This window comes from Aquarana catesbeiana, linkage group LG01, assembly GCF_042186555.1.
Source record: "Aquarana catesbeiana isolate 2022-GZ linkage group LG01, ASM4218655v1, whole genome shotgun sequence".
Classification (NCBI taxonomy): Eukaryota; Metazoa; Chordata; class Amphibia; order Anura; family Ranidae; genus Aquarana; species Aquarana catesbeiana.
This window is the reverse complement of record NC_133324.1, coordinates 366,946,817-366,960,944: the sequence shown is the minus strand read 5'-3', so window position 1 is coordinate 366,960,944 and position 14,128 is coordinate 366,946,817. Positions and strand designations below refer to the sequence as shown.

The following is a 14,128-nucleotide window of genomic DNA, read 5'->3' as shown; positions in this document are numbered from 1 at the left end:
GGAGGTGTGTTTGGGGTAGTTATCATGTTGGAATACTGCCCTGCGGCCTAGTCTCCGAAGGGAGGGGATCATGCTCTGCTTTAGTATGTCACAGTACATGTTGGAATTCATGGTTCCCTCAATGAACTGTAGCTCCCCAGTGCTGGCAGCACTCATGCAGCCCCAGACCATGACACTCCCACCACCATGAACACACTTGTCTTTGTACTCCTCACCTGGTTGCCGCCACACACGCTTGACACAATCTGAACCAAATAAGTTTATCTTGGTCTCATCAGACCACAGGACATGGTTCCAGTAATCCATGTCCTTAGTCTGCCTGTCTTCAGCAAACTGTTTGCAGGCTTTCTTGTGCATCATCTTTAGAAGAGACATTCTTCTGGGACGATAGCCATGTAGACCAATTTGGTGCAGTGTGCGACGTATGGTCTGAGCACTGACAGGCTGGCCCCCCACCCCTTCAACCTCTGCAGCAATGCTGGCAGCACTCATACATCTATTTCCCAAAGACAACCTCTGGATATGACGCTGAGCACGTGCGCTCAACTTCTTTGGTCGACCAAGGGGAGGCCTGTTCTGAGTGGAATCTGTCCTGTTAAACCGCTGTATGGTCTTGTCCACCATAGTGCAGCTCAGTTTCAGGGTCTTGGCAATCTTCTTAAAGCCTAGGCAGTCTTAATGTAGAGCAACAATTCTTTTTTTCAGATCCTCAGAGAGTTCTTTGCCATGAGGTGCCATGCTGAAATTCCAGTGACCAGAGTGAGAGTGATAACAACAAATTTAACACACCTGCTCCCCATTCACACCTGAGACCTTGTAACACTAACGAGTCACATGACACCGGGTAAGGAAAATGGCTAATTGGGCCCAATTTGGACATTTTTACATAGGGGTATACTCACTTTTGTTGCCAGCGGTTTAGACATTAATGGCTGTGTGTTGAGTTATTTTGAGGGGAAAGCTAATTTTCACTGTTATGCAAGCTGTACACTCATTACTTTACATTGTAGCAAAGAGTCATTTCTTCAGTGTTGTCACATGAAAAGATATAATTAAATATTTACAAAAATGTGAGGGTGTACTCACTTTTGTGAGATACTGTATAACACACTATCAGAGCCCCTTTTGTTTATACACCACCATTACGGAGGATACTAGGTGGAACCCCAAGATCATTTTGCAGGAGGCACTATCATCCACCCAGTCCCAAGGGCTGCGCTCATTATAGAGAGATCCCCAGAGACAGGTGAGGGCACAAGGATCCCTTATGAGAGTTATCTAAATATATATTTAATGCTGTTGCCTTACAGCAGTAAGGTGATAGGCTTGTGAGGTGTCATAAATACTATAAGAAAAGACACCAATTACATTTATTCACTGTTTTGGAATGCGGAAGAAGCAGAGCACCTAGGTGTAGCTGCACATCTGGCTTAGCATTGTATGCACTGGGACCTTTTTCACTATTTACTATCAGATACCAATATTGGCACTTTATTTGTGGATATGTTAGAAGTAATGAATATTCATTTGTCTGCTTGTTTTATCTTATGAGCATCTATTTTATGTGCACCATTATGTCATTTACTGTATAGTGTTACACTATTTATTCTTCCTATATTATTCCTTTTATATTCCTATCAATTTATTATATTTTTTGACACTTGACAGCGCAACATCATCACTATTATTTATACATATTTTATCCACGCATTTGCTTATTAGTGTTTGTGGTAGTTACTATTCACTATTATATTTAAAGTGATAGCATGGGAGTACCACTTTGTTATATGTACAGATTGAGGACAGTAAACTCCTTTCTGGAAAGCTTAAGCAGAAGTCCTTGCACGAACAAACTGTATACTTTGTCTGTGGCCCTTGTTTGGCTTTGTAGTAAAAGCAGTTAAAAGCAGGCTTATTTCTTTAGAGCAACCAGAGCAGAGTCCCTTCACAAAGAACTATATAGACTAAACTCTTTAGGATACCAGCAGATATTCCCTGGTCAAACACACAGCTGACTCTCTAGCACAGTGGTCTCCAAACTGCAGCCCGTGGGGCCAGATGCGGGCCTTTGCTTGCTTTTATCCAGCCCTTGAGGCCATAATTCCCCCAACTGACACCAATGAAGGGGCACAATTCCTCAAACTAATACCAATGATGGGGCACAATTTCTCCCAGTGACACTGACAATGGGGCCCAATGACACCAAATGATCGGACACTATTCCTCCGAATGAGACCAACAATGTAGCTCAATGACACCAATGATGGGGAACAATTTCTCTGAATGACACAAACAATGGGGCCCAATGACACCAATGACGGGGCACAATTCCTCCCAATGACACCAACAATGGGGTACAATTGCTCCCCCTGACAACAATGATGAGGCACAATCCCACTGAAACAAGCAATGGGACATTATTTTCTCCCCACTGATGTCAGGACCTTTTCTACTCCCAATGGCCACAGACTGGCCCCCCTAAAGTTTGAAGGAAAGTAATCTAGCCCTTTGCTCCCACCATTATCTCAGCTCCAGTGTCTGACAGTTCTTATATAACTTTGGGGCATTGCCATCTGGTGACATCATCCGGAGACCCCTCCCCCTTGTGACGTCACTGACCCTTCATGCCCAGGGTGGTAACGTTACAAGGGGGTGGGGTCTCCGGTGTTTTTTTGGATGAATGGGTATGTACTCCATAATCATTCACATGGGGTGTGGGATCTGGGGGCCCCCTTGTTAAAGGGGGTTTCCAGGTTCTGATAAGCCCCTGCCCACAGACCTCCACAACCACAGCCCAGGAAGAGGTCCTTGTCCCCATTAACATGGGGTAAAGGTGCTTTGGGGCGGGGGGGCAGAGCCCCCCGCCCCAAAGCACCCACACCCCATGTTAAAGGCAAGTGGCCTGGTATAGTTCAGGAGGGGGTGCTCTCTCGCCCCCCCTTTCCTGACCAGCCAGGCTGCATCCTCGGATAAAGGTCTGGTATGGATTTTAGGGGGGGCCCCCACGCCTTTTTTTTTCAACACATTTTACATTGCTAACATTGCCTCTGAGCAAGTCGCATGTCACAAGTCTGATCAGTTAAGATGCTGATCCAACTTGGATGCGATTTTAATTAAATTCAATGAGCTGCAACTGGACCCGAGTCGGACCAAAGTAGTGCAGGAACCTTTTCAAAAGTTGGACCGACACAAGTCAGACTAAGTTAAGACAGCTATCATAGGGAAACATTGATTTCTACATGTCATGCAACTTGTGCTCTCAAAGTGAGAGCGATTGTCACACTAGTGTGAACCGAGCCTTATACAGATTCCCAGGGCAGTCAGGGCAGTCCTCCATGAAACTGTACAGGTTTGTATAAATATTCATGCTGCTATTTACATGCTTCACACCTATGTTCCAGAGAGTTCTTCAGTTCTCTGGAAAGCAGAGGAAACAGTCAAAACTAGCAGCAGCTGAAACATTGAGCAGACCCAACTAATCACATGCAGCTGCGCTGAATACAATGAGCCTCACTACATTTACCTAACACAATTACAGCCCCATTGATTACAATAAGACAAGCTAAATTTACCTAGCAATCAAAAATACAGCTCCACTCAATATAGTGAGCCAGCACTAAATCTAACTAATCCTAGCACCCATCTAGGAGGGTGCTGCATTTATTATAAACATTCAGGTAAAATCCAAACCACTAATAAGAAACAAACAACACAGTACTACATTTTGGGGTTCACACAGTTGTTTAGATCAATATAATCCACATGTAGACTCTGAGTCACTATGTTGTTCATTTCTTATTTGTGGTTTGGATTTTACCTAAATGTTTATGATAAAATGTATGTTTTTTTATATATGCAGTGTTCTTGTTGCTTCTATATGTCCATCTGAATGTCCTTGGCTACTTATTCTTATCTTTCTATATGCTGAATTCAGGGATGAGGGCATATAGCAGACAGACTGTCTCTCACTCATGAACTACAGTAACTAGCCCCAATCATGTGATTAAACGGTGCCATTATAAGCATTTCTAGTCGTGTTTTGTTTAGCCTTAGCCTATTATGCTTATCACTGTAACTTTTTTCTGGCCAGTGGACTGCCATGTAAATGTGGAACGTTTACCAATAAACACATGTGTAATTAAAATCGTCATTAGAAATAGCAACCATAAACATTTACCATGTTTTTCATTTTAGTGATTGTTCAATATCATTGGAAATAGTTAGGAGAGATATGTACGTGGATGAGATGTGTCTATATCCACCTAAAATGGTGACATGATGAGAACGAGCACCTAATTTTTTTGGCTATTCCATATGGGTACAATTGTTAGAGGTAAAGGGACCCAATTTTTGTCACTAAAAAGTGTTTTCCTGAAATTGTTGCTTTTTGGGGAAATGTAGGTCTTTATTTAGGACTCATTCTTATCAGGTGTGTTGAGCAGTGTTGATCAGCATTATAAGTATTGTGTAGGGGTGGTGTGATGCGATGTTATTGTTTTTGCATTATATGGAACTTACGTTTAAGTCAATGTGTTTACTCTCTATATTTTGACTTGGCCTTAGACATGCACAGCAGACATTTGTGCCTGGAGTGCTTTATTTTGCCCACTTGCTTTTTCTCTCATTCAGTGATTTAGGCCACCCATCATAAGGGTGGAAGAAAATTTTGCCTAAGGTCTCAATCATAGAAGCCATTCAAACTTCTAGATCTCTTCTAGAACACATGTAGATGCCTGCTGCCTATGCCTAGTGACATATTATTTCAATATTTAAATTGAATGCAAGTTCAGCAATATATACTTACCTTGGAGGCAGAATAGAGTGCATAAAGTGGACAAGGAAATGTACCAAACGCAGAAGAAATATTCAACACAAGACCTTTTTTTCTGAAAAAAAACTGCAATTCAGTTTTGTTTTTGAACATGTTGCTACATAGTTATTGCTTTCAGATTAATGTAAGTGAAATTGTAGTAAATAGGGGGAAAAATCACTTTCTTTGTATTTTTCAAGAAAGTAGTACAAATTGAAAAAAAATATTCCATTAATTCCTATGTTCTGAGAAGGTTTGTTACTGTACCTGAAACTGAGTATGGATTAAAATAGTGATGACGCCGGCAGATTATCTGCCCTGGGCCTTTTAAGACAGAGGGCTTCAACAGGCAAGTAGGTTATCCAGTAGAATAGGTCATATTCTTGTTAACTATTACCCAAATAAAAGCTAGGAGACCCCTAAAAATACACAATATTTTACTGGCTTACTTTGCACTGTGGCGCACATTTAACTTTTCATTCAGGATCTCACTGCTGATAAAGCTAGTGCTTACTAGTATGAGTCCTGGGTCCCATATTAAGATCCTAAATTAATTCTTAGCTGTTTTGGATTAGTAAGGAGTTGGGATATGTCAGAACCTCTGTTGAATTTTCATTACTGCACTCTTATTAGGGTGATTTGTCTTTGCTTTTTGTTCCAGATATTGCTGGCATAGAACAAGTCCCCACTTGGAGATTTCCCCTCACCTCCTGTTCTGATGACAGCTGTAAAAGTTTTCCTGGAACTTATATCCCAGTAGCAGTGGTCACCAGATCAAGAAGTGAGGGTACATCTTCTCAGCATGGACACAAGTAGCAATAAAAACAAAAGTTGTTATCCTTCCCCACTCTATCTGAAAATATTTTGGCCACTTTAGATTTGTTACAGACACACACAATGACAATGGGAGCTGATGGCAGAGGGTGAAGTTAATAGTGGGGAAAAGAAGGGCAAATGAGGATAAAATGTGGGAGATAATGGTAGGTTAAGGATGGTATAATGATGGTTGGCAAAAGCTGATGGTGGAGCCAAAGAGCAGGAAACACAAACACAAGAGCAAGGAAAGGTGTGATGAGGGCATAGAAAAAAGGCAAATTGAAAATTGGCAAAGTTGGGATTTTAACTGGAGATTGAATAGGGGAAGGACAGAAGATAGGCAGGACAGAGGCCTAGAGGTCAGAGGAGGACAGTGAATTTGTATTTTTAAAGGAGGGTAAGAAAGATATCAGAGATTGGAGGAGGAAATTGGGACATATGAGATAAAGACCGCAGGGCCAGGGTGCCTTTATACATTAATATACTTAAAGGAGTTTTAGCAGAACGGGGGCCCTACTGGCAGGGTCTCTCCGCCATGTTAATTCCTGTCCTATCCTTGTTCTTCCTTTCGATTCTTTCTTTCCTTATCCCCTTATGTCAGAGCATCCCCTTTTTTATCAAGTTTTGCACCTGCACCCAGGGCCAGGACAGGAGGTGGGCAGGAGGGATGGCTGCCCTGAGCACTGTGGTACCATGTGAGGTGGGGGGCACTGCGAGGAGATTGAGAGGGGAAGGGATTTGTGTTGAGTGGAGGAATTTGGGAGGCCGCAGGGGGTAAGAATTGTTCTAGGAGGGGAAATTTGGGCGTGTGGTAGTATTTTTTTTTTCGGGGGGGGGATTTGTGTTGGGAGAGGGGTGGGAGAAGAGGAGGGTCAATTTGGGGGGTTTGTGCTAGAAGAGGGGATATGGTAGAGGAGGGAGGGGATTTGTGTTAGTAGGTATGATTGAGGATGTGTTTATTTTAGGAGGGGTATTTGTGCTAGGGGGGCATTTGGAGTGGGGGGTACAGAATATGTACGCGGAGGGGAAATTTGAGGGGTGGAGGATTTGTGCTTGGAGGAGTGATTCTTTTGGGGGAGTGGTATTTGTGCTGCAGGGATTTAGGGGATGGAGGGGGCAGAGATTTGTGCTGGGAGTGGGGAATTCAGCAGGGGAGTTAGATTTGGACTGGCAGGAGGGGGAATTTATGCTTAGTGGGTAATGATGCAGATTAGTGCCCAGTTTTGTTTTTGGGGGGGGGGGGGTGGATTTTTGCTGACACATAACTCTCATACATCCTATGGTGGGGGACGCAGTTTGGCATGTTCGCCCTGGGCTCTAAGTGACCTTGTCTACACTGCTAAGAGGGACCCCTAATGTATATAGTCTGCTTTATTTAACCATTGCAAACCTATGCAGTGTAGGATCTCTGGTACTCCATACATGGGTAGCACTGTTTCTAAGTTGGCATTGCTTGTTCCCTTTTATGTGCCCTCTAAATGTTTTTAAATGGTCTTGTTGCACTCAAATTAGTATTCTGATCATACCCATGCACTCTCTGTCAGTATTTGCACTTACTGTTTTGTACAAAAGCTTCTTAATAAACATATTTGTGGAAAAAAATTCCAAGGGAAAGAATAGCCAAATAGCCACAGCGCAGGACAGCAGGGACAGACACACAGGTAAAAGAAGAGAGTTGAGGATAACAGTGAAGGGGAGTACAAATGAGGAGAACAGCGGAAGGCAAAAGAAGGGACCACATAGGAAGATCATTTACCATGAGGAGAGTGGAGAGTGAAGAAAGGGAGATTAGAAAACTTAGAAGAAGAGCAGAGTGAGAACAATGCATGCTCTTTGGGGTGTAAAGAATATGTGCAAGGATCATCCATTTCTGCTGATGGGAAACATGAAGTCCCTTTCTTTTTTAATATTAGTCAAATAGCCCTGGAAAAAAAGTAAAAGATTGCATGGAACAGGAAAAATTAAAATGTGCTAAGGGGAAGAAAAAAATCAATAATCAATAACATGAAATATCTTTGTAAATCATAAATTGAACCAGTGGAAATTTTAATTGCAACAAAATAGCAAACATTTTTCAAAAGAGAAACTACTGACATTATTGTGTATGTTTATTATGCATAATTTACCAAGATATGCTAACAGTTGATACACAAAATAGGTCTCACCTTTCTTCCATTTGTTTCAATATTATTCTTGTCATCTAAAAAAATAAATAAAGTGTATGCTGATGTATTATTAGTAAATGAAAAGTGACTTTTCTGATTCAATAATTTTATTGAGATTAATGCAAAGGATACTGAAAAGTTACTTTTAAATACCTTACTGGTCCTTATTGTGCTCTTGTCCTTGGGCCTCATAGCAGCTGCATGGGCTGCTATGATGGTTGTTTCGCCCTTGGTCAAGAATTATATTGTATAAAATGTTTTTTTGTCCAAATAAGTCAACTCTCTAATTGTGTTCTAGATTTGTAAAAATGGTAGTCATTTAGAATTGTACAGTGAAGTCATAATTTGAGGAATGGCTCAATGCAGCTGAACTGAAACAGGTTTGTCAACGAACAGGTGAACAGAAATGCTAACAACTTTAGTCATAGGTCATACCATATCATACTTTTTATGGGATTACGTCTTTAATTTAGTATATTATTATTTACCAAACACAATACTTTGTAAAACATTGGGGGTTATTTACTAAAGCTGGAGAGTGCAAAATCTGGTGCAAAGAAACCAATCAGCTTCCAGGTTTTATTGCCAAAGCCTAATCGAACAAGCTGAAATTAGAAGCTGATTGGCTGCCATGCACAGCTGCACCAGATTCTGAGTGCACCAGTTTTAGTAAATCTCCCCCCTTTGTGTGTTGTATGAACATATATTTCAAAAGACTGGCAGTAATGGGGAAATATTTCAAGTGTACAACAGCACTTTTTGATGTCTATACTTCCATGATTCATTCATATCTCTGATTAGAACAAAAGTCTTTCTTCATAAAAGGCTAACAGCATGGAAATGTTAAAATGGGCAGATCCAAATGATCAATGCAGGCACCATCTAGTATCAGCAAAAAACTTTATTTAAACCCTTGATCCTATAAATAAAGGTTATAACTTTTGCTCCAACTTAAATTTGTGCCCTGCTCTGCCATTTATTAAATCAATGTGAAAGCCTTTACTAGCAGTTGAGAATTTTGCCTTGGATTGTTATAGGTTGGAAGTAGAATTGAATCCAAAGGGTGGCTTGCCAGGTCTGTATTTGAGTACACAAGAAGCACTTCAGATTAGGGTGCCTTGTGTACTGGAGCTCTAATTGTTTGGTTTTTAGTGGCTGCATCAGATCCAGTTGGTGCTGAAAATGTTGTTGTCAGTGACAGCCTAGGTCCAGGTATCTGCCCAGGAGCTGAACAGTTTAGATTGGTCTTTCTATCCTGCTACATGTTGTTTTGTAGCCCAGTGTTACTACATGGTGAAAGCATAAACAATCCCAATATCTCTGACTATTACAAGTGATCTGATATATGGGGGAGACTTGGAATAAAAAAAACTTTAAAAGCAGACCTCTGCTATTTTGTCATGGCTTTCCCCCAATGCAAACCCCCCCCAAAAAATTGAAAAAAGACAGTGAAAAAGTTAATATATTTACCATACCCTGACTTCCACTCACGGCTCCTATTGGAGGATGATAGCACAATCCTTCCTGGTGAGATTTCAGACATTGCTGAGTATCTGAAATCACACAAGATGTTTCCATGCAGTGCCTGGGGTCTCATGAGGAAAGAAAGGAATGCCACCCTAGTTTAGACATTGTGGGTGGAAGCTGGGATAAAGTAAATAGATTAGCTAACTTTTTTCCCACAGACCTTTTTTCATCTTTCCACAGTGATTTGGGGTTGGGTAGCCATGGGCAAAAAAGGTGGAGCTTTCAGAACATCTGTCTTTTGGTAATGTACAGAGAAATCAATAGTTATTTAATTTTTCAGATGCAATCTGATAATAATGTCATGCACATATAATCCAATCAAATAGATGCTTCTATTTTATAAACTTCTCTAATAAGACATAGATAAATTGATGGCCAATTCATATATGACTATTAGGACTTTTATTTGCATAGCTGCTTAAAATGTATCTATGTTCTCACATGAACCCTTACAACGAGTAATCAACTCTATAAAAACATTTATTTCCTTTTATATATGCAATACACATCACCAGAACAATTCTTTGAATACTTGGCTGAAAGTTGGCAGCATACTTCCAATCCACTAGATGCAAATTAAATAAAACACTTATGAGTAAAAATAAATTTTCTGTAGAAGCTGGCTTACAATCTGGTACCATGTCAACAGGATCTTCTGATTTCATTGATACTTAATCCCATACTAGAAAACATTTTAAAATTAGAATAAAGTACACCCGTTTCCTAAGAAACATCTGCAAACAATCTGTTTCAATTCATGTTGAGATTTAATATGGCCAAGATGATTCAGCTACAGAATATGAGACATCAGTGAGGGGGATCTTTTAAACAGCGTTGTTGCATGATCACCACATGGTGACCTTTTTACTGATTTATGGGTGGCGGACCCCTGTTTAGTAGTGTACCTATGCATTTCTCATTTAGAGGCACTTAGGTTGATTAACAGTTTGCAATCAAAACAACAAGCATAAAATTGACATTCTGACTGCATCCACATAAACCAAGCTGGAGGGATATTTCTCAAGTTAATAAATCCCCACTGAAGCCGGGGCATACCGTGACCCCAGGGATACAAAGGTAATCAACCATAGGGGTGTATTCCTCTGAATTAATTAGGTATACAAAAAAAGAACAGGAATAAAAAGGAATTCCCAAAGAATTCTTCAAAGAGGAAATAGCCGGTATTAAAGATAAAATATAATTTTATTAGGAAAGTTCACATAACACTAACAATGGATAAATCTAATAGTACTAATAAACCTCCACCATGTACATCTAAAAATTAGACAATTGTCTTAAGGACACAGGTGGCCACCACTATCAGACATACAGGCTTCACAGACACCACACCCCGTTAGTTTCTCTATATTAGATCCCAGTTCGATTAAATTAATAAAAGAAAGGATAATAGCAACACAGCAATTTCACTGAGCGGTCAAAATTGGATGTAGTAAAATGCACAAAGTTCATGCATGTGTGCTCCAATCAAAGGACTTGCAAAGTTAATAGTACCCACTTGGCATCATTGAGTATATGAGTTTCTCCCAGGTTTGTATTCATATGAACTAAGCATTCAGTGAAAGCAGGGGTAATTCCCTCTGAGAGATGACTGGCTATGTAAATAATCCCCAAGGTGCATACATTTCTCCGGGGGTCAGGTTCAAGTAAACAAGACACTCAATAAACACGGGATGGTTCCCTCTGAGGGGTAACACAATATATATATACAGCCTAATTGGAGTTAGCAGCTGAAGACAGGCTAGTGGGTTCTATTCACTACAGGTGAGTGTATGAGTGTGTAAATCACTTGGCAGTAAGTCAGATACATCTCACTGCTTCCTCCGTCATCTTGAGTCAGACTCGTCCAGGTCCTGGATCGGGAATAGATAATGCTGTCATCTCAGGGTTAAACCCGGATCACAGGGCATAGAGGGGACCCTCCCTTCGATAGTCAGCATATCCAGGAGGCAAACAATGCCATGCATGATTGCTTTATTGTTGCTCTCCAAGATTTTGTGTTACTTGCGGGATCTCCAGCGAGAAGCGGAGCGGCGTCTGGAGGGTTGCCTAGTGGGTGGATACAGCTTGTCCTCACATCACAGAACGTGATGGCGTCATTCTGATGCGTTTCACTGGTCACACAAGTTTCATCAGAACATGCGCGGACGTCTGCCCCACGTCTTTAAATATCGTCGGTGAGATCCAGCAATTGGAGTCACCAGCGGTTTGCACATCTAAGTTAATCACTCACATAAAAGAACAACAATACGAGGGAAGGGCGGCCCTGGAGTGCAAGCATGCTACAATCAATCATAAAAAATCAACTAGGCAAAAAAGCCAAATGAAAATGCATTTAGCAAAAGCAAAAAATAAACAAAGAACAAACAATAAACACACAGTATCTACACTGGGGGGTAAGATGGAGCTAGCAGGCACTTAAGTGTCATTTATTAACTATTTATTGAATATCACCTACTTATCGATTTCTCAATGCTGGAAAGGATATCACATATCTTGATATACAATGCAGAGGGTAGGAAATATTAGCCTCATTTATCACTATAGACTGACCACTATGGCCATTTATATGCAGCCAAAACAGTGCAGACACTGTCTTGGTATTAGTCTAGATAAGGCAGATCATTCCACCGGAAAGTATACATTGCTCACTATGGTCGTGTTTCACCAGATATACACCGATTAAACTCTTACTTAGCTACAGTTGGTATATAAAATACCTCGCTGGTGAAAATCTTAGGGTTCAAGAAATACTGACAAGTTACATTCCATATTGGGCCCCAAGGGTTGCATGCTATTTAAATTGTAAATCCACATTTTTCCTTTCTGGTAGAGAATTCTGTCAAAGTCTCCTCTTCGTGGAGGTAAGTTGAGTTTATAGATTCCTTAAAAGAGGAGGCCCTTAGGTACAGCATTGTGAAATTTAATAAAATGGAGAGCAAGGGGACGCTCATCATCCTTTTTGAGGATTCTTTGAATGTGTTTGCCAATTCTGTCTTTAAGTGGCCTCTTTGTCTTGCCCACGTAAGCTTTGCCATATGGGCACGTTAGCATATACACAACACGCATAGTGGAACAGTTTATAAAATTATTAATTTTTAAATTCTTTTTGCCGTCAGAGCTGGCGAACACATTAGTCCTATCCGCACATTTACAAACCTTACATCTGCCACAGGGGTACATACCTCTCAGAGGTGGCAGGTCAGTCAGCCAATTAGATTTAGTTGACCTCTGATATTCCGAGTGGACAAGATTATCTTTAAGATTGTGAGATCTACCCGCAGTTAGCAGTGGTCGATCGCCTAAAATCTGTCCCAACAGTGGTGCCCCTGACAATAGATGCCAGTGTTGACCAAGGATACTTTTAACCTGGTCCCACTGAGTTCCATATTTAGTTATTATCCTGACTGGCGCTTGTTGTTGCGTGGGTACTTTTTTGTTTTTAGTTTTGTCCAGGAGATCCTCCCTATCCGCCTGCATTGCTCTTTTTTTGGTCTTCCTAAGGCATTGGTGCAAATATCCTCTCTCTCTGAACCTACCATAAAGCTCTTTGGCCTCAATTTCAAAATCCTCCTCATGTGAGCAGTTCCTTTTAATGCTTAGGAACTGTCCAACCGGTATTCCCTGGATAAGTGACCTTGGGTGATGGCTTTTAGCCAATAACAAAGTATTGGCTGAAGTCTCTTTACGAAAGGTCTTGGTAGTTATAGTGTTGTCCTTTAGTTCAATGGTCAAGTCCAGGATGGAGAGCATTCTTTGATGATAAGAAAATGTCAATTTGATATTCCTATTGTTGTGATTGAATTAATCAATAAATTGCATCAATTCTTGTTGCGACCCTCCCCAAATCATCAGCACATCATCAATGTACCTCAGCCACATAATGCTGTGGCTGAGGTATAGAGACGAGGCATAGTCAATTTCTTCCTCCCAGAGGCCCAGGTGAAGACATGCATATGAGGGAGCCCAGGGAGCACCCATTGAGATGCCCCTGATTTGCTGGAAACAATTATGTTACTGAATAATGTCCACAATATTTTAATTCTGGATCACAAAATTTCCACTCCTAGTGGCCCAGAATACATTTATTGTGGACATTATTCAGTTCATGCTGGAACATAATTGTTTCCAGTTTCTGGGGGTAAACTATAATCAAATCACCTCACCTTTCCCTTCTCCCCTCCCATCCATCCTTTCCTTTCTTTTCGTATTTCCTTCTTGTTACGTACCTAAAAGGTGAGCCCGAATTGCAGAGGATGGCCTCTCTTACGCCTCCGACTCGAGGGCCCCTGGTAGAGGTGACAGGTGTGCAGGAGTGCGGAGTGGTACGAGTGCCTGGCAGGATCAAGAGCAGAAGGATCAGATGGCCGGCACAGCTGATAGGATGGATCAGTAGACAGGAACTGCAGACTGGACAACTCAGCAGACAGGACAGCAGGCAGGATAGATCAGCAGACAGGTGAGCAGCCTGGGTGGCTCAGCAGACAGACCCAGAAGACTAGATGGCTCAGCAGACAAGCTCAGCAGACTGGATGGATCAGCAAACAGGTGAGCAGCCTGGATGGCTCAGCAGACTGCATGGATCAGCAGACAAGCTCAGCAGGCTGGATGGATCAGCAAACAAGTGAGCAGCCTGGATGGCTCAGCAGACAGGCCAAGCAGACTGGATGGATCAGCAAACAGGTGAGCAGCCTGGATAGCTCAGCAGACAGGTCCAGCAAACTGGGTGGAAGTCCAGGAACATCATACAGGCCGGGTCGGAAAGCAGGCTGGCAGCAGAGGTACAAAAGGA

The 14,128-nt window shown here is 41.5% G+C and overlaps 1 protein-coding gene across 1 annotated transcript in view; it reads right to left on the bottom strand.

Annotated features, from left to right (window-relative positions):
* HSD17B3 (hydroxysteroid 17-beta dehydrogenase 3) overlaps positions 1 to 14,128 on the bottom strand; it is a 163,716-nt gene that overhangs the window by 27,405 nt on the left and 122,183 nt on the right. The window contains exons 7-8 of the mRNA XM_073627425.1: positions 7,792 to 7,826; positions 4,805 to 4,886 (exon numbers count right to left, since the gene is read on the bottom strand). Coding sequence (XP_073483526.1) covers positions 4,805 to 4,886; positions 7,792 to 7,826 — 117 coding nt within the window. The remainder of the gene's footprint in view (positions 1 to 4,804; positions 4,887 to 7,791; positions 7,827 to 14,128) is intronic.